General features: G+C 39.5%; 1 protein-coding gene across 24 annotated transcripts in view; it reads right to left on the reverse strand.

Annotated features, from left to right (window-relative positions):
- LOC108147814 (nesprin-1) overlaps positions 1-20,217 on the reverse strand; it is a 109,782-nt gene that overhangs the window by 82,180 nt on the left and 7,385 nt on the right. For 9 of the 24 annotated variants that reach the window (XM_041710524.1, XM_017274561.2, XM_041710529.1 and 6 more), the window contains exons 1-8: positions 15,752-18,257; positions 8,783-8,844; positions 3,968-4,240; positions 3,666-3,719; positions 3,316-3,482; positions 2,976-3,252; positions 147-2,753; positions 44-58 (exon numbers count right to left, since the gene is read on the reverse strand). In XM_041710524.1, the coding sequence (XP_041566458.1) occupies positions 44-58; positions 147-2,753; positions 2,976-3,252; positions 3,316-3,482; positions 3,666-3,719; positions 3,968-4,240; positions 8,783-8,844; positions 15,752-17,666 (5,370 nt within the window). In that variant the 5' untranslated portion in view covers positions 17,667-18,257. Of the gene's footprint in view, positions 1-43; positions 59-146; positions 2,754-2,975; positions 3,253-3,315; positions 3,483-3,665; positions 3,720-3,967; positions 4,241-8,782; positions 8,845-15,751; positions 18,269-20,217 lie in introns of those variants that run through there. The other 15 variants (XM_041710532.1, XM_041710531.1, XM_041710530.1 and 12 more) reach the window with 10 other exon arrangements.

Genomic DNA, 20,217 nt, shown 5'->3' on the forward strand with positions numbered 1-20,217 from the left:
TTGGCATCAGATAGTTAATTTTATATAAAAGCAGATTAGTTACCACTAGCTCCCTCAGCTTAAGGCATGCATGATGGGTAATGAGAAGATTATTTAGGTATGATTGAAATGGATAGCATAAAGAAGTTTATTTTTGCTTAGCTCACCTGGAAGACAACCTTCTCCTTCTCGAATTCCTCCATGGTGTTAACTTCATTCACGATGTTCTTTAGGCTCTGATCCACACCGTTCATCCAACCGACCATGTCGTTGAATTTCAGATGATAACCCTGCCATTGGGCTGGGATTTGCTGGAGGGTCTGACGCATGTCGCCCAGTTTGTTGGACAACAGTTGCCACTGGGACTTGGCATTGTCGTAGGCCTGATCCAGACTAATGTCACCGGGTTGTTGTTGCCTGTGGGCATTAGCCAATCGTTGCATGTTCTGAAGGCAACGCTCCAGGCGAGGCACTGCATCTTGTTGCAGGAGGAACTGTTGGTTGCGCTGCAAAATGGAGTCCACATCCTCATTCCGATTTAAGGCCTGCTGCTCCAGCTGCAATTCCTTCTCCACATCCTTCAGGGATTGATAGAAGGCATTTTCGTCCAGTCTGAATTCCAATTTGAGTAGATGCAAAGGAGCCTGAGACAGCACATTCTTCCAGCGGGATTGCAACTGCTCCACGCTGTGAACCACAGCTGGTTGCTCCTGGGCGGGCAAAGTGGTCAGAAGTTGTTGAGCCGACTGCACCAGATCGTTCATCCAGCGATCGTTGACCTGCTCGAAGAAGTATTTCTGCGTCTCGATTGTGGTCTTCGATTCGATGTGCTTCTCCACCAGCATGGATTCCGCCTGGGTGAGCCACTCGCTGACCACACGTTCGTTGTCCTTGAAGTTGCTCCATCCACCAGCAGCCGAATCCAAGCGTTGCTCCCATTGCTGGGCATTCTGAATCACATAGTTGAAGCGTTCGTTCAGCTGTTGCATTTGCTGCGAAGCGGGCGCAGTGTCGATCTTATCATCGGAGGACACCGCCTTCAGCAGGTTCTGGAATACCTTGTTCTTGCTCTCCAGCATGGAACGATAGTAGACTGTGCGTGAGAAGTAGGTCTTGTGTTTCTGCAGTTGCTCATTGATGGCATCGCGGCCTCCAGAGAGATTATGCGTTCCCAAAAGCTGTTCGGCCTCGCTCAACCACTGATGAATCTCCTTTTGTCCGGCCTCCAGGGATTCCTGTTGAATCTGCAGTTGGTGGAAGAGATGCAGCTTGGCAGGCAACTGGGCGCGTATGCGCACCAGAGATTCCTTCTCCTGCTTCAGCAGCTTCATCATTTTGTCCACCTCGTCGCGGGAAAGATCTTGTATCAGTGATTGGAAATTCCTGCTGATGGTCTTGAACAGCTCTTCATTATCATCGATTTCGCTGGCCAATTGCTGCAACTGCTGGCCATATTGCTTGATTTGTTCACTGTTGCCAAGAACTTGACGCTGATCGAGAACGCTTTCGGCTCCTCGCAGCCAACGGGAAAGCTGTTCAATGCCCGACTTGTATTCCTGCCGCGAACGGATGATGTCTCCAGCATGCATATACTGCTTGGTGTTGGCAAACAAACGCTCAAATCGCTCGGACAAAGCTCCATGTCGCTGGCGCAGCTGCTGAGCAATGGGCTCCTCACAGGAGGCAATCAAGTAGTTGGCAGAATTGGCCAGGGCATCAAACTTGTCCTTCCACACGGGTATATCCTGGAAGAAGTCCAGACGCTCATCCTCGCTCTGGTTCACCTTCTGCTCGGCCAACAGCAGCCACTCCTCGCAAGTGGGGGCCAATTGGTTCCAGCTACGCCAGCAGTTGACCACCTCCTCCAGTGAGTTCTGGCAGCACTTCAGTTCCATGGAAACACGTTTCCAGCGCTCCTCGGTTTCATACATAAAGCGATCAATATCGTTGATCTCCTTGCGTGGAACATTGCCTTCACGCTTGTACTCATCCACCACTTGTTGCATATCGACAAAGGCCTTCTGGAACTCCTGGAAGATCTTGTTGCGCGACACAAAGTTCTTGTACTGCTCCAGCTGTTGGGCCACCTTCTCCTCGTGCCCGTACTTTCCAGTCCAGCCGCGCATCTTGTTCTCCACCAGATTCAAGAAGGCAATCAGGCAGCACTTGTGCTCCAGGAACTTCAAACGAATCCTGCGCTCTGCTGCCTTGGGTCCGACCTCTTGAAGGCGTCGTTCCATGTTACGCAACTGCTCCAGCGGAATCTGCTGGGCAAGCGGTGACCGCTTGGCATTCTCGAACATGGCCACAATGCGAGGCAGATCGGCAAAGAAGAGCTTATGCTCCTCCAACTTCCTGCTAATCACTGCGGCCGTTTCCTCGTTCATTGCGTTGGGTATATCATTGTCCATTAGTAATTTCTCTGCTTCGGCTAACCATTTGCCAACGGTGCCAAAGTCGCCGGGCAGCTCGGAGTCCAGCAGCCAGAGCCAGTACATCATCTGGTACTGGAGGCGCTGCCACAGCTCGTTGATCTCCTCCCAAGATTGGCGGGAGACCTGCAGGAATCCGCTCTGGCTCTCGATGAGCTGTTTCAAGCGGTTATATGCCGCCAAATGGGCATCGACTTCAGAACGTGCCAGTAAATATTCACCGAAATCGCGTGGGAACGAGCTCATCATGACCATAGGCTCGTACTCGGTGGTCTTCTCTATCAAAAAGCGACGAAGTTCGTCCGCTTCCTGCTGCGCATGCGAAAGATCGCGTGAAGCACCCTGAAATAAAGAAAGTTTGTTAGAAAACTGCTATTAACTTAAAAATTTATTTTTTGTTTTTACTTAGGGAATTTTTGAATTTTTTTTTTTCTAAATTTGTTTAACACTACTTAAAATAATGGTTTTCTGTTAGTTGTTGTTTCTGATAATTTCATTATTATTTAAATTATTTTAGAAATAGCTCTAGCTACTAAAGTTTTTTTCTTAGCTTATGAGACTCACCTTTGGTTCAGGATACTTGTGCAAAAATTGTGCCACATATGTCATGATACTCTTTTCATCTGGCTTGGGTACATCCACATCCTCAGCGTCCAGGAGTTTGGCAATGCCCAGTTTGCTTTCGGCCACATCGAAAGCAGTCTCCAAGCGCTGTCGGTTGCTGGCCTTCTTCAGGTCAGCCAAGTTCACCAGATTCGCCTTGATGGCATCGATAAGGGCAAGGAAAGCCACGCCATCTCTCCAGCTGGCGCCGAAATCCTTCACCTCCACACCACTTTCTCTGTGATATTAAGATTCATAAATTAGTTATGAAATTAAAAAACATTTATTTAACTCTACTCACTTTGGCAAGGCGTTGGTCACCCAGTTGAGCAGGGTCTTCCTAGCACCCTGCTTCCATTTCTCAGCCTTAAGATCGCCGTGCTTTTGGTTGCCAACACTGTCGAGGGAACTAACCGAACCGCCAATACCATGACCCAAATACTCTAGGTTGCGGCTGTTCTCCTCGATCTATGAATACATAATTGAGTTAGTTAAAATTCAATACTTTCCACATGCAATGTTATGTAAAATGGTTAAACTTAAGATATGGAAGTGCCTTAAATGGTTTGGCTACCAACTAAAAACGATTCTCTATCCAAAAAATATGAGGTACACACGACAAAACACAAATTACTTTCGACTTGGACCCACCTGTGGCGCATAATTTATAACTACTACTAAGTTTTTCCGCCTCTTTTTACGAAGCTTGTGTACGTTTAAAGATTATGATATCAATAAAGTATATAGAAAAAGAAGGTTCATAGGGTTAATTACGTTCAACGTTTTTTAGCATTTGTGGTGTTTGGACTTCGAGTGTGTACATCTCTACTGGTGGTAGCCTCGTGAGAAGGTGTACAACTAGCAACCAATTTTTTTTAGTGGTGCGCTCAATTCGTGAACTGGTGCACTTGGTGTGTATAGGTTTATAGGTTTAATTATATTATTATGTTTACCTGGAAGTACAAGATGATCGTCCATATCAAACCCAACACAACTGGTGGTCTCCCGTCCACCAGATCTGCGGGATTAATATTAACCAACTTGATCCGTTTGCTGGCCAAAAATTGCAGGGCCGTATTGGCATTGCTGAGGAAATGTGGACGTCTTAAAACGCGGCCCTTCTCCACGGGCAGGCGTTCGCCGGACAGAACTTCGAGCAATGCAATTAGTTTGGTACCATCGCGTAAGTCATTGATTAAATCATCGATACGAAGCGGTGGAACACGCTAAAATGAAAGAGCAAATTAAGGAATATTAGATATTAGATATTTAAAATAATAGTTTAGATGAATATAAAATTAAAATAAAATTAAATATTCGAGTTATACATTTAAAACTCACACCCTATTCTAACGACTTTTAGGCCCTTTAAATATTGTTGTCACTGTTTTAAAATTGTATTTAGCTTTAAATAATCACCTAGATATGCACCACCTTTGAAACTAAAGTGCATGAAAAGTAATATTCAATCTCTAATCAAAGTTTCTCCTTTAAATTAATATAGTTTTATTCATTTTACGAGCTCTCACTTAAAGATAGCCTTAAAGTGCCTTTTGGTGTACATTTTAATAGCACTTTTATGACTATATTTTGTGAACTATGCTGCCACAATAAACTCGTTATGCACTCATAGCTGGTTCGTTCTGGTTTTGCATACGTTTATTTTCGGTTAATCAATCAAATGCAGATCACGGAATCGCTAAACATTAAGGCGCATTAAATCAATTAAAATAGTTTAAATTGCTGTTTGCCATAGCGATAATTTGCTGTGATACTTCAGTGCGAGTCAAGACAAATTGGCAAATGGCACGAGCAGGCATTTAGCTTGAATCCACCGCAAAAGATTACAATTTTTAAGGTAATGCCATTAAGGCCGCAGCAACGGAAGTGGCACCAAAAACAAACAAACAAACAAATAAACGAACGGACAACCAAACGACAACCAACAAAAGCTAGGAAAATTCATTGTAATTGAGTGTAGCATTTAATTGAGCTTTCTTGTGGGTAAATAGTTTCTGCAAAACTTTATTCAACTGTTGCCAACATGCAAAAGACAATGACAATGCTTGGGCAAAAGTTTTTCCAGCAAAAACTTTTCATTTTGTGTGAATTCTTCTTCAGAACAGACATAGCGAAATCAATTTCAATGCTTCCGTTTCCTGTTCCTGTTCCACTAGGTACGCCTCTTTTTTCTCCCATTTAGTTCCGGAATTAATGGTGTCATAGTGTTTTTATATAAAAGTTTTTTTTTGTCTTTCCGCTGTTTATTTCGGGCCGACATATGTCATTACAGCATGTCATTGCCTCTGTGCCTCAGAGGCTATTAATACTCCCAGAACATGACATCGAAAATGGGTCTTACTTGCTAATCGCAAAATGAGCACCTTGCCTTGATCACACCGCCGTGTGTTATAATTAACTCAAATTAAGTAGGTGGGTGAGCACTGTGCTTATGTTTAAAGTCTTAAAGATTAAATTATCTATCTGGTTCAACTGTTTAGGATTTGTTTGTATATTTACTTTGTATTTAGGATTTATGTTATCTTCTGTTTAAAAATCACAAATAATTGTCATTCAAAGACTTTTAATTGAATTTTTTTAAAAATAACTTGTTTTGAAAGCTTTTTATTGATTTCGCAGACAAAAACTAATGTAGAAAAACTATAAAATAAAAGACATCAGTCTTATGACTTTTATTATTTTGAGCAAGACGTAAGGTTTTTGAAATAAACATAAGAATTCAAAACTCCCAGAAGCGCAGATAATTAATTTAAAGTAATTTATTATATAAAATTTTGAAAAACCAATTTTATCAGTCAGTTCTAACCATAATCTGTCAGCTTGGGTGATACGGTGTTAACAAGATTGTAAATCTTCTCTAATCTTTTCACTTGTCACCTGTCCAACACAATTAAATGAGCACCTGACAAATGTTTCTACCCCAGCGTTTGTAACCCACTTTCTAGCCATGGAATCCTTTCTAATTTAATCACCTCTAATAGCTTGATCCTTTCACTTTGGTTTTATGGGGTCCACCATATGGATTCCCCATGCGGGAGTTGAGTTGAGCTGAGTTGAGTGGAGGGCACGACTCGTGCCGGGGCGTTGCCATCAATTATGTCATAAAGAAATGAAAGCGAACGGGTGTGTGGAGAACTTGGTTTGTATGGGACCAGACCAGACCAGGGCAGCCACTCAAAAATTGAACATCCAACGAACTATGTCATTGCGACCCACCACGCTGGTTCAGTTCAAGCGTATAAATTAATTCATAAATTTTAATCAAATTCTATGAAAAGCGAGCGTCCAGAGCGGGTTTTTGGGTCGTCAGCGAAACCAAATAAAACCCCGTTCACCTTGAACTGAGCTTGAAATAAAACAAACATTTTTTTCGGCTGCCCCCCATCACAAATTTTACTTGGCATGCTGAGTGTGTGTATCTATCTATTGCATACAAATATACAAATATACGGGGAATGGAAGATGCTTGCTAATTGACAAGTCTAACGAAGCTTCAATAGGTAACACACAAATTAAATAAATCACTTTTTATTAGTAAAAGCAACAGTAATATTTTTTTCTTGTCATTTTATCTATTGCTTCGAGTGAAACGTGTCAAACCAATCGTTGTGCAATTGCAAAGGCAGCAAAGGCAGCGACAGCCACAGCGAACGCAATTTGCCTTGTCATTATGCACATTAAGTGACTCATTTGCATATTGCATAACCGCAATGTAGATGTTGCATCTCCGACTCCTGGGACGGCTAAAATATGACTTCAATCAGGGAAGCCGAGCCCACGCATTCTGGAAATCAAATCAGAGAGCCTTGCATGTCTGCTGCTCCTTTTATGTGCCACATAGCCGGCCGACAGTCACCGCAGCCTTATCGAGCTGCAGTCTTTCAGTCTTTGAGTCAAAGGCAAAGGAACTGGTTTTCAATGGCTGCCCGGATTGGATTGGATTGTATTGCAATAATTGCCGGCCGGCCGGCAACAGTTTTCGTACATGCACTCATATATAGGAGAGGCAAAGAAACACTGGCATTGGTACATTAAAATAATGTATTTTTAAAGTTGGTCCAAAAGTATAAAATTGCTTGGAATATGGTATTTAAATAGGAAATATCAATATTTGAAATTTTCAAGAAGCAAGCTTTTATATGATTCATTTTTACCATTTATTTCTAATTTGGTAAAATTTTATTTTCACCTACAATATAGTTAAAATTTGTTAAGTTAAGTTTTCAATAAAAGTGTTCTACAAATTATTATTTGATGTAGAATATTTAAAATGCTTAATGCATTTTATTAACATAACTATTTTTTGACCACAGTTAATGTTACTAAACAACAAATAGTTACAAGAAAAAAAAAGCTTTTAGCTCTCTATAAAAATACTATACATTTAATCTTTAATTGTTATTATAGAACAATTAAAGAGTCTTATATTTTATCAAAATAAAAATATCTACTAATTTTTTGACCACAGTAGTGTGGGCAGGAAAAAATTGCCGGCTCATGTCTGCAGATTGCCGTTGGTATTAAAAGATAACACATTAGAGACACCAAACGAAACATGGCTCACTCAATCTGTGACTTCGGGACGTCGGGGAGCGTCTGAGAAGTCTGCAAAAGTGCATTAAATCACCTCCGTTCGGTTCGTTTCGGGACAAGAAAGTAAGTCAGTAGGCGTCGCGTGGGTTTTTCTTGCGGGTTAATGCCAATGCAATTGAAGCCACCAACCGATCCCAGCCTGAAACGGAACTATCTGAGCGAAGCGATACGTTTGCCATTAATGCAACTCTCTTGTTGTTCGCTTTCGAGCAACTTCGGTTCAGACAGCCGTCAACTTCTGGACCTCTTTGGATTTCTTGCAACCAACCATTTTTCTTTTCAATCTTTTTTGCATTGTTAAAAGCCTAAAGTGGATAAAAATGGAGAGCACCTAGACAAATGCTATGAGGAATTTCTCGCACTGACTAGGAGCTGGGTGCGTGTGCCTACAAGATATTCTTGGAAGCTATCCAGCAACGAAGAGTGACTCGAATATGCTCAGACATGACAAATGTTTGTGCAGAAACCAGGAGGTATGTACATATTTGCACACACGTATGCTAATGATAGAAGTGGTGGGCTTTCAAAAATTTTGCGAGGTTTTATGGTAATCATAAAAGATCAAAAACTTAGAAGCAGAATAAATATTTGAAAAGAATTCCATTAAGTTGGGATACATTGAAATTTTTAGCTCTAGCAAAAGAATTTATTTCAATAAAAACAGAACAGAGAAAAAAAAGTGCTTAAGACAGTAGTCCTATAGTTTAATCATGTAAAATTTAGTTTTGAATGATCCAAAAAACTCATTTTTTTTTACTTGACAATGACAAACCCATAAAGCGACCTTCAAATTTCACGCATTTCATATCTGATAAATCACAACCCGCTGAACAACCATTTCTCGCTTATTATTCCATCATAATTACTCGACAAATAAAAGCTTAAATACACTTATCACGCTTAATTTCTGATTTTGTATTCGTAGTGATGGACGTGTCACGCCCCTTAACCCATTTTGTGGTGGCTTAGTTTTGTTCACTTATTTTTTGGCAGTCACAAAAAAACCTCTCACGCTTGGTTTATCACATGCAAATCTACGAGTATATGCAAATTCCAATGCCACTTGGTGTAGACAAAATTCATTGGCACTCTCAAGACGAAAGGCAAATCGATTGAGACGTTCCGTGGATAGTGGATAGACAAGACAAACTCACCTTCAATAGGTATGAATTAATCCAATTAGTGAATGTCTTCTTCTGCACACGTTCTTGCTCCTCTGAAAATGTGAAAAAAAAGAAAGAGAAAATGGTAAATGTCAGTAAATGAGGAATACATTTCGTACATTTGCAATTAATTGTTGGACAAGTGTCGGCAGTCGAGACGACTGAGACATAAAAGGCGAATCGGAGACATGACGATACTACCAAAGATACGAAACCCAACCGATAAGATACATTTCTTGGTATGCACAGGTTAAATAAAACAGGTTTTTTCGTTTTCATTTTATTTTTGCCTGCCCCTACAACTGATGTTTGTTTTAATTGAATTATCAGTTAAGCTGGCTAATATAAGCGAAATTAAAGCAATGACATCATGTTTTTATCGCAATGTTATCGCTAAAAGTTTATGGAATACTTTTTTTAGGTATAAAATGAATTGTAAACGTTGATTAAGTTTATGGCAAACATTGAACTTTTTGAATAGTCCTAACTGGAAATATCTTTAATTTTTTGTTTTGTGTTTTTCTGTGTTTGTATAGTGCCTTTTCTTTCAATTAGAAAATAATTTTAATAAAAATATTTATCTTCTAAGATGAATCATTTAAATATTAATGTTGAAAGTCCCAGACCAACCCATAAACAAAAAACCGCTAAATATTTCAAATTTCGTTGACCCTTTCGTTTGCGTCAAACAAGGTAGACCGAAATTTGTAAACACAAAATTCTCAGATTGTCGAAACCAAATATTTACTCATTTCTTTCATTTTTTGTGTGCCTTAATTACCTCAATTTAATTCTTTAGCCGATAAATTGAAATAATAAACAAAGCGTTAAAAACATCGATTTGTAAACAATTATGAAAATATACACAAGAGAGCGAAAAGGCAACGCATTAGTCAGAGTCATTATGGAAAAGTGCAGTCGAAATGGAAATGAAAATGGCAGCTAGCAGCTGTCTGGCCATAATCCCATATAATACCAACCCCTTCGGACCGAATCCAGCCCATGTGGAACCGAGCTCCAAGACTTGGCCCAGTGCGTGGTCTATTCGCTTCCTGGCAGTTGGCCAAACGCATGCCAGCCAACATGAAACGAAAATAGATTTCCCGTAATAAATAAGAAATACTATTTTTTTCGAAAATGGAAAATTTCTACAGTTAGACACGAAGAATGCTTGGAATAAGAATTATTACATAAAATAAGTCGACGTAGCCATGAATGTGCCAAGCGCATTGGCAATTATCAGAACAATTTACAATGTAAAAACACACACAAATTGTATTAATTAATTTCAAATGATCCCCCCAACTTGTCACATCTATACTCAATTTCTTTTAGAATTGAAATATTCATTCACTTATTGCTGGTTGAGTGACGCAATTTTTGAAATGTTGACAAAAGATTATTTAAATAGAAATTAGTTCAAGGTTGCGCAATTTGCAAAGCAACCGAAAGTCGTGTATTCATCTTTCTAAAGTGAAATAAATAACATTGCCAACATTCGGCCACTGCAAAAACCTAGAATTTTATGTAATTGAGTACACTTGAACTTGGCATATCAAATCAAATCTAATTGCCATTTTTATGGGTTTTTTCAGACACTTTAAAATGTTCTAATGGCCTGTAAAGATTCAATGTAGCAGGTATCATAATAAATTAACACAAATGTGGCACTTTAAACCATTGTGGGCCAAAGAAATTTCACAAATGTTTGGGAACAAACGTTAAACGTTACCTTAATTTTGTTTATTTGTGTTTTAAAAGCGCAATATTTAATTTAGCCTTGGTTTTATAAAATTTGATATTTACCAGATTTAGCTCTTAGCAGCTGTTATATAAACCTGTTACGTATAGGTATACAAAATTATAATCGATTTGTTCTTAAATTAGAAGACATTAAGTTACTCGCAAATTTAAATTTTACACAATCTCAAAGTTTTAAAAAAAAGTTTAGACTACAAACTGATTTCTCTTCTAAATTCACCTTATATTTTACTTGCAAATTAAATGTATTTTCGCCATTCCCAAACAATTAAGTTGTTTTGGTCAAAAGCGTTAGACGCCTCTTCAAAGACTTGTTTGACGTAAACCTGATATTTTTGTTAACGAATTTTAAATGCTTTGCGTATATATTAACATAACTACCGCATTTGGCATACTGTATAAATTTTCTTTGGAAAACGAGTTGCCAATTTTTGTAGTATTTTGGTCTTGGTCTGACCAAAAATAAATGCTATGGCATGACACATGTTGATTAGTTAGTATTTTAGTATGCCATAAATCATGTGAATATTTGTTTATTGTTTTATATTTTACTACCAAAACTCTTATCAGCAAACACATATGCCAATTATTGCAAAGATAGGAAAATGCACTTGAAGTTGAAAAGACTGATAAGGGCTATATAACAATGTATTGCGAAAAATGCGGGTCAAACTAATCAAACGTTGTGTAATATTCCAGTCGACCAAAAATTAATAAAGTGTTCCATCAATTACCCTTATTTTTCGATCGTGCTTAAATGTAAGAAATATTAAATTATACTATAATTCTTTTATACAATTACAGAGAAGTTAAAGTACAATCCGATATTATAAAGCCTAAAGTTGTATAAACAAACCTATGGAATCCAATAAAAGTTAAAGGCAATTACTTCTGCTTTACTTTGAGTGCTTTGCTCAATCAGTTAAGATAGACAGAAAAACTGTAGACAAAATCGAACAGCAATATCAAAAGTAAAAGCATACAGAAACGTGTTTGATTTCTACACCGCATTATGCGTAGCACAATTAACAAGGGGCAAAATCAGGCCAGGGAGTAACGTTCAAGTTGAATGACTTTTCAGGTTTGTTAATTTCAATTTCCATTTCAATAATGATGTATGAAATGATTACAAGATGCCTGGGGAAATAAACATTATAAATTCTTAAAAAATGAAAACAAAGAATTTCAGCAGCGGTAAATGGTTTTCTTCTCTTTTGACTGTTTCTGTTGTCGGTTCTTTTTTACTCCATCTTATGAATGGTTCAGTCAGTCAGTCAGTTAATGATGGTGATTATAATGATAAGTCGGTAGATTGTTATTTATGTTTATTTCGCTATTTTTGCTGTTTAATGAGCGGGACTAAAGGCAAGTGGAAAACCCAAAAAAAAAAACTTATGATATATAATTCTTTGAAAATCTGTACGCTTTTATGAATGAAACCCGTGAGCTTTCCTTTACGTTAAAAATAATTACCAATTACTGAGCATTTTAACAAAAAAAAGTTGAAGTACTGAAAGGGCAGTCAGTTTTTTTTATATGTTCAGCTTCAGTCGCCCAACTGTCTGAGTTGGCCTAGTTACAATACATAAATAGAAATGAAGCTCGACCGTTTCAGTGAAAGAACAAAAAAATAGTGTTCGGTAAAAATAGTTTATTTACATTCACGCATAGCTAATTGTTTGGGCTTTCCACCCAAAAGAAAAGAAAAAAAACCAAATACGAAAAATGTTCCTCTACATTTGCATAAACAAAAGGCAATCGAATTGTTTGAGGGGAGTGTGTGTGTTTGAATGCAGACGATATAGAGCATATGTCGGGCTATTTAAACGGAAGAATAAAGAAAATGCAATTTAAACAAAAATAAACTTTATGTACTCTTTATATTTTCGGAAAAAACATTGCTATCTTGCATTCTTTCACAAAACCCCCAATTTAAAAGCCAAAATATTATCTAAACTTAAACTGACACTGACTCATTTAACAACATTTCCTGAAGTTAGGGGTACTTGATAAGGAAAGTAATATAATATAATAAACGAAAACTACTCAAAATGTTGACCTTCCACATAGGCAATCAACCATGTGATGATCACTGCAGCATAGGCAGCTATATAATTATTATATCAACTGTTTAAATTTCGTTTAAATTTAAATTTCAGCACAAGCAACGAAAACCCAGTGAGGTGTGTCGAGTTGCACTTGCTGTTGTCACCTGCGGCGACAAGTGAGCAGCAGTAAATACTTGTATGTCAGAAAAGCCCGCATAAATTGCCTGTAGCCAACATGTTGAAGAGTCTTATAAATGGCATTACTTAGCTTTACGCTCCAATGCCTTCGACAGGTTGCCCCCTCCACACAAACCACCGCCCCATCCATATAAACAGTATTTCACAGCTACTCGAAAATATTAGATGCAAATACGATATAGGATTGTACATATTTAGAGTCAAGTGGTGAGATTGCGTCATAACTAAGTATATGTACTTCTGTATATTTACCAAAAATCAAAAGGCGTACGTGTGTTTATTTATTTTTGTCATTAATACCGTTCACTAAACCAACAGATCCCGATAGCTAAAAACTCAAAAACTAAATGATTGAGCACCTAAAACGTAAAGAAAATAAATAAGGCAACAAAAAACATAAAAGATAATTTGTATGCCACGATGAAAACCGCAAAAGAAGCTCTAGAAGAGATCTTCAAAAGATCTGCCCACGAGCAGAACTGAAAATTGAGGAGGAGGAAGCCACGAAATTAAATTTTTTTAATTTCTTATCCACATGAGCAACATATGGAGAGCGAGTCTCCCACATCAAAAAACGGCATAAATATACTTTGTGGGTTAAGAGCAAACTTTGTATCTGAGTGTCAGTTTGTGGGTACTTCAAGTTCGGCTTTGATTCGCTTCTTAATTTACAAAACCTCAGAACGAGGCGCCAACTTCTCTGGACCGCATTTTAGGCATCAATTAAAAGCCGCTTAACTGCATGCCCTATAAATATTATAACTGACAGATAGTGTCAGTCGGAACGACAATACAACAATGCCAGAATCAATAAACAACTCGCCGATGATCTCAGTTGTACGGCTGCTGTTGGGATTGTTTCGTTTGTGTGGATTACTTACAATAACGAACTCATCAGGCAGATCGCCTGAGATAACGCTACAAGCCACTTTGTTTTGAAATTTGTTTTTATTTTCATTGATCCGCGCATTGAATATCTCTCATAAATCATATTCATAGTCAAATTCGTCTTTGAAATGCGGCTTGATGAAGCTCAATGGCTGATATACCGCAAGTCACATATTATAAATATTGAAAGAGTTACAGGTTGTGTTTCCATTTTTGCACACCCATTAAAATGGCATTAATGATAATTGCTGGAAAAGTGAGGACATATATTGAAACCAAGTCAAAAGGCACCAATCAATAGTTTACTATACTATGTATATACATGTGACTCTCTGCCATCAATTAGTGAACGCTTGACGTACTTTTGCTGGCTTATAAATTTATAAAGCGCTGTCTTCATGTCGCTTCATATGATGTGGTGTGTGCCTAGGGCCAGCCAATATAGTTATATGGCACACATTTGGGGCAAATTTTGCTGCTTTGTCAAACAAATTTATCGAAGCAGTCGAAAAGTTTGTTGAAACACGCAACATCAAAATATTTGACAGCGAGCCGTTATGCTGACATTGACGATGATCCCCGAGAAGAGAAAAATTAATACTTTAACTCACGCAAACTTGATTTATGCTCACTAATTATCATATGAAGACATCTATCGGCTTACAGATATGTTTAAGGTTTTTGGGGATACCCTGCTGAAAGTTTTGCTAAGATAAACTCGCAGTAAGAAATAATTGTGAATTTAATATAACGCACACTTTATTAAGGTTGTTAAAAATAAGAAATTAAAGCCATACAATTTAACTATCATAATTGCTGCACTTGACCTTTTCAAAAATTATAGAATAATTCAATTCAATTCATCATTGTCAGACCTTATCGCAACAATGAAACCCTCTCAACAACCCAAATGATAAACATGAAAAATCAATTTCCATAAAATATTCTTCATGCAATAATCGTCATATACTAAAGATAATGCACACAAAATGCTCGTATATGATTAACACACCAACGGTGTATCTATAGAGACACATGTGTGTGTCTGAAAATATTTGCATAGAGCACAATGTGTACAAAAGTATGTACCATCGTCACAAGTGCAGCCCAAAATTGCGCTAGTCATTCGGCGGACAGCCTGTTCGATCCACTCAGATCAACATTTTGAGGCGACATACGACAGACAGCCTGCCAGACACTTAATTGGTTGTTGTGCTTAACATAATAACAGCCATGGAGGTCACATAATACAGACAACAATCCAATCCAATCCAATCCAACCGAACCCCATCTACGTGTACTGGGGGTGCTTTCCTTCGAGTGCTCTTCGCTGCTGCCAATAAATTTATATTTTCGACCCAAGGAAAGAGGTAACAAATTGCTTGCCAACAGTCGATGCGGCGAATACATAACAAACGCACTGTGCGCCAGTATATAAATAATATAAATCGAGATATAGAAGTTCGGGGCGCGACCAACCGACCGACTGACTTATAACGACTTATAGCAACAACAAACAGCCGGCTAAACAAGTTAAAGTTCGAATTTCTACGTCTAGAGACGATGGATGATGTCATTTTGGCCGTTGTGTTTTTTATCGATTGTTTTTGTGTAATAATTAATTAAGCATACAAATATCTCTCGCTTTAGCTCTGTAACCACAAAGTACCGCCGACTGACCTTGACAATCTATAGTGAATCTTTTAAATACCTTTGCCTTTTATAGAGACCTATCGGTTTGCTAAACAGGAAACGAGCAAAATAGCTAAACATTGCAATTCTCCTTATCTTGGGTGGGGGTTTTAAGTTAAGATAAGATCTAGCTCAAAATAGACTAATTGTGGGGGATTAATTTGGAGACATTGTAAAAGATAAGAGTAGAAGGTTTGCAGCCTTAGTTTCTTGGAAAAAATTCTTTCTTTAAAAGCAATATAATCGTTTAGAAAAGAGTATTGAATGCATAGCATATGACCAAGCTTCCTTTTAAACCTATTTATTTGAATTTATAGATATATATTTTCCAAATCTCTTTCGGTATTCTAACCATATTACTCCCGATCTTTACCTCGTTTCTCCTTGATATGGCTGTCGTACTGGGAATTGCTGCGCGCATAATTAATGGACGCCATGGTGGACTGGAACTCCTGGTATTCCTGTTCACTGGGTGATTCGTTGCTGCGGCCACTTTGCGTTGCTAGAGTCTGATAATCCTGGCGCAGACTCTTGCTGAAAGTGCCGATGCCGCTGAGGGCGTGGGCAGCTGACGCGGATACGGATGCGGATGGGGTTACGGATGCGGATACAGATACGGATGCGGATGCGGATGCGGATGCCGGTGTGGTGGGTCGCGTGGGGGTGGACACAATCACTATGCTACTGGCCGGTCTGCCCTCCGTGTCCGAATCGTTATCGATGTCGATATCGTTGTTTTCCGTACGTATTTGCGAGATATTTCCGACTACCGGCGGCGACGACGACAATTCGATTAGTTTGCGCGACGTGGACGTGGACGTGGACGAGGAGGATGATGAAGTGGACTTTGTGGTCGTTGTGCTGGTTATCGTTTTGTGGCTTACAATTTTCCGGGGCTCTTCCGTCGAAGAACCACGCAATTGGCACGTTGCAGCTGGACTAACTGGAGTGTTCGGACCCGTTTGCGGTTGCTCCTTCGTGCCAATTGGCGTGGATGTAAGCATTGTCTTGGTGGTGCTGGTGCTGGTGCCCAAAGCCAAGTCCCTGGGCCTGGGCCTTTGGGGTGTTAGTTCGTCGGCGGGGGTGGTGGTGTTGCCGCCACCCATTTGGACAGTTGTTTGCTGGTACAAACGCCGGCGGGGGTTGCTACCGCCGACGGTAATGTCAATGTTGCCGGTTGCCATGGCCACTTCCTGCCGACCAAACGACGAGTCGGTCTCGTCCCTCTGCTGGCTGTCCGCCTCGATTAGTTCACTTTCCTGCTCCAGTTTGATCAGAATCCTTCGTCCGCCGGCGGTTAGATCCACGCTCCTCGGTGGCGTCACATTGGATCGCTCGCTGGAGTAGCTGGAACGCGACCAGGAGGGTGAATCTCTCGGGGATACATAACCCTCGCCATGGCGATAGATTTTCTCCTCGGCATAGCCACCATCGCTGGTCATCGAGGAGGTGATGATGGTCCTCACGCCATCCGCCGATGGCACCTCCCGCACAGTACGTTCTCCTTCGAGGAAGCTTTCGAGTTCTTTAATCTCTTTTTTCTTGCTCCTTCGAGTGGTCCTTAAAGTCACATTGAAGGGGGCGAGATGCTCCTCCACGTTGCCCTGCTCGGCACCAGGACTCATGCGACTGGTGGTGCGAAGGGTGACATTGAAGGGACTGGCCACCTGGTCACTGGTCACCTCCACGCGACGCGGAGGAGTTGTGTGCCGCAGTTGGACCTGCTGGAAGGCCAGCTTGGCTGCCTCCGCCTCGGCCAGGCCACGTTGCCGCTCCTGGCGCAGCCGCCGCTCAATCTCATGGACATCGATGTCGAAGGGATTCTCGGCATCGTACTGGTCATCCTGCACGTCGTCGGCCAGACGCAGCTCATCGGCGCTCTGGTCAGCGGGTCTCTTCACGCTATGGGAGCCATCCGACGACCAGACCTTTTCATACTGTGCCACCTTTTGACGCAATCTCTGCTGATTCGGCGATGGAGCTACTGCTGCAAGTGATGGCTCCTCCAGGACAAACTCCTCCACATTGGAGCTACTCGAGGTGGTCAGTGAGGTGGTGATGGTCTTCATATAGGTCCTTGTCACCGTCGATGTCTCCAGCTGTTGGCCCTCCTGACCCTGCACCTCCTTCTTCTGCTTTTCCTCCACATGTTCTCTCGAGGATTTCTGCTCATGCGCGCGACGCCGGCGAACAGCTGGCACTGGAGGCACGTCATCGCCTCCTCCTTCGCCGGCATCTATGGTTCTGGGATCCTTGTGCTTGGATCCTGGCCCTCCGTTATCAGCCATAATGGCATTGATTTCGCTAATAGACCCTCGTCAAGCCAAATTGTCATCGGTTACGAGTTTTTCGCAAGCCACCAAAAACCAGCCTTTAGCTTTGTCCTTTTCCTTTTCCTCTTCCACTTTTCTCCTCCTCCGGTTTTCCACCAATGCAGAATTGATTTTTCTCACGCAACGCACACACACACACCGTGAGTGCCGAATTTTCCTTTGAACAACCCTTGAATGGCCTTCAGTCAATTTTATTTTTTTCGGCACACGTAACTCAACTTTAATTTGCTTAAAAGCAAATACACAAGCTTCTTCTTTTTATTATGTTTAACACTTAAAGCTTTTTTTTTTTTTTTTTTTTTTTATTAGAGGTTTAGACACAATGCCAACCTGAGATTATCTCATGCGGTTGGGTAAGAAAAATTCGTATTTCGCTCGTAATTCTCACTTGGGAATTAGGATTTTTGGGTTTTTTATTCACTTTTCACTTTTTTTGTGCTTAGCCTGGTGGGCAGGCGGCTATATCACATCACTACACGCCCGGCGACTTTGTCGCTCCGCGATTCCAATCCGCTGTCGTAGAAAGCCGGTTCGATACTGATACTGAACCTGAGCCCAAACCAAAACCCACGACGTTCAATATGCTACGCCTTGTCCAGTCCACAAAAATCGTGAGAGAATCGTATAGTAATCGTAGTAGTAAAGCTCATGTTTCCCAGAGTCTGTGCTCATTTGGTGTGTTGGTATTTTTCAAATCGGGAGAGTCTCTTAGAGAGCCATATCGCATAAGGCCAGAGAGCAATGCGAAGAGAGAGAGAGTGCACACGCAATATTTGGTACGCCTTTTGATGGATGTTGTTTACCACTCCAGCACGTAACGTACTCATCGAGTTTCAACCGTCTTTATTGTTATTATTTACGGTCAGTGGCGCAGTAGCCGGCTTTTTTTTGAAGGGGGTGAGGCATTTTTGGAGAAACGTTTTATAGTTCCAAGTAATTTTACAAGGTCAACTATGTCGGGTAAGCAATACCCAGTTTCTTTTCCGGTTAAAACAATTTTATTGCAAACAACTTTTTAACAGATTTTATCTTTGGAATAACTGAAAACTAACGATTTAAATTGTTAACCAATTTGAAAAAAAAACATGACCAAATAAATAAATTGTAAATTAAATTTGAATACTATTCATGAACTTATTTATGTCAAACTTCCTAAAGGAAAATTCTCTTGTTTTATACATAATAAAATTAAGGTTTTGAAATGGTAAGCTTTAATATGGCTACCTAATGGATTGCCGATTGCAAACTTTTTAATTGCTTTATTGCCAATAATTTGCATAAACTCTATTCATTACTTAAAAACTTGACAAATAGTTTATAAATTGTTATTTTAGTCCAACCCCTTAAAATAAGTAGCAGTTTAAAAAAATATTATTTTCAACAAGCTAAATTGCTTCACCATTCTACTATTTCTTATTCTTTAATAAACCATACAAATTAAATTAGGTTTTAAATATTCTAACGACGCAAAAAAAGCTCAACTTTATGGGGTGTTAAAATCTTTGAATGATATGAGTACGTAGGTTAACAGTTACGCTCGAGTCTCTCAGAGAGTCCCAGCACTCTCTCCATTTCTCCCAAGCTCTCTCCGAAAGATTAAAGTTATCCGCTCTTCTGCATGAATGGGTGGCATTCAAATTGCAAGTACTTTGGTCTGCAATTGTAATTGTAATTGTAAACCTTTTACCATACACTTTTACCTTAAGTGCGTGACATCATGGAGCGTGAGAATATATCAATTACCAAGCCCTTGACTGGTGGTTGTTTATACCCATATGGATTATAAACAACAACCCTGATGGATCATTTTACAAACATTTACAAAAAAAAACTGCAATTGAGAGAGAGGAGCGACAAAAATATGGGTCAGCGCATGGAAAGCTCAACTTACAAGCGGCACTTAATGAAAGCCATTCATAAATTCGAACCAAAACAAATGTTTTTTCTTCGTGTTTGAAGCTTACATAATCCCGAAAAAGAAATAAACAAGTTTTGCCCGTGTATTTCAAAACCAGACTAGACTAATGACGTCACGGTGCGGTGATTGCATTGCAACTGATATTTCTATATGATCACTGTCACTACGAGAAGTTGGCCCTGAAACATAAAGTTGCACTTCAAATGGCCTAAAGCAATTTGCTTGCAACGCAATTTAATTTGTTATTCATAGACAACTTCTAATTCTGAACAAAGGTCGACGGATATTAATGAATTCGAAAGCAATCAACTAAAAACTGAAATTTTAAAAGCCCCTTAAAAGCAAACCACTGTACTTACAAACAAAAAATATATGTATAAATAATAATTACCTATCTATCTTGTAAGTTAACTTATAATTTAAATAGTATCTTTGAAAGAGATTGGGTGATTTAAAAACCCATTATTTTAAAAACTTTTTGAAATCTATATTTAGTCTTATAAATGATATTACCCCCAAAAACTCATATGATATGAAAAAGGCACTTTACAATTTTCAACATGATTCTTTTGAATCTTATTATAATGA

The sequence above is a fragment of the Drosophila elegans genome, unplaced genomic scaffold (genome assembly GCF_018152505.1).
Source record: "Drosophila elegans isolate 14027-0461.03 unplaced genomic scaffold, ASM1815250v1 contig_814, whole genome shotgun sequence".
Classification (NCBI taxonomy): Eukaryota; Metazoa; Arthropoda; class Insecta; order Diptera; family Drosophilidae; genus Drosophila; species Drosophila elegans.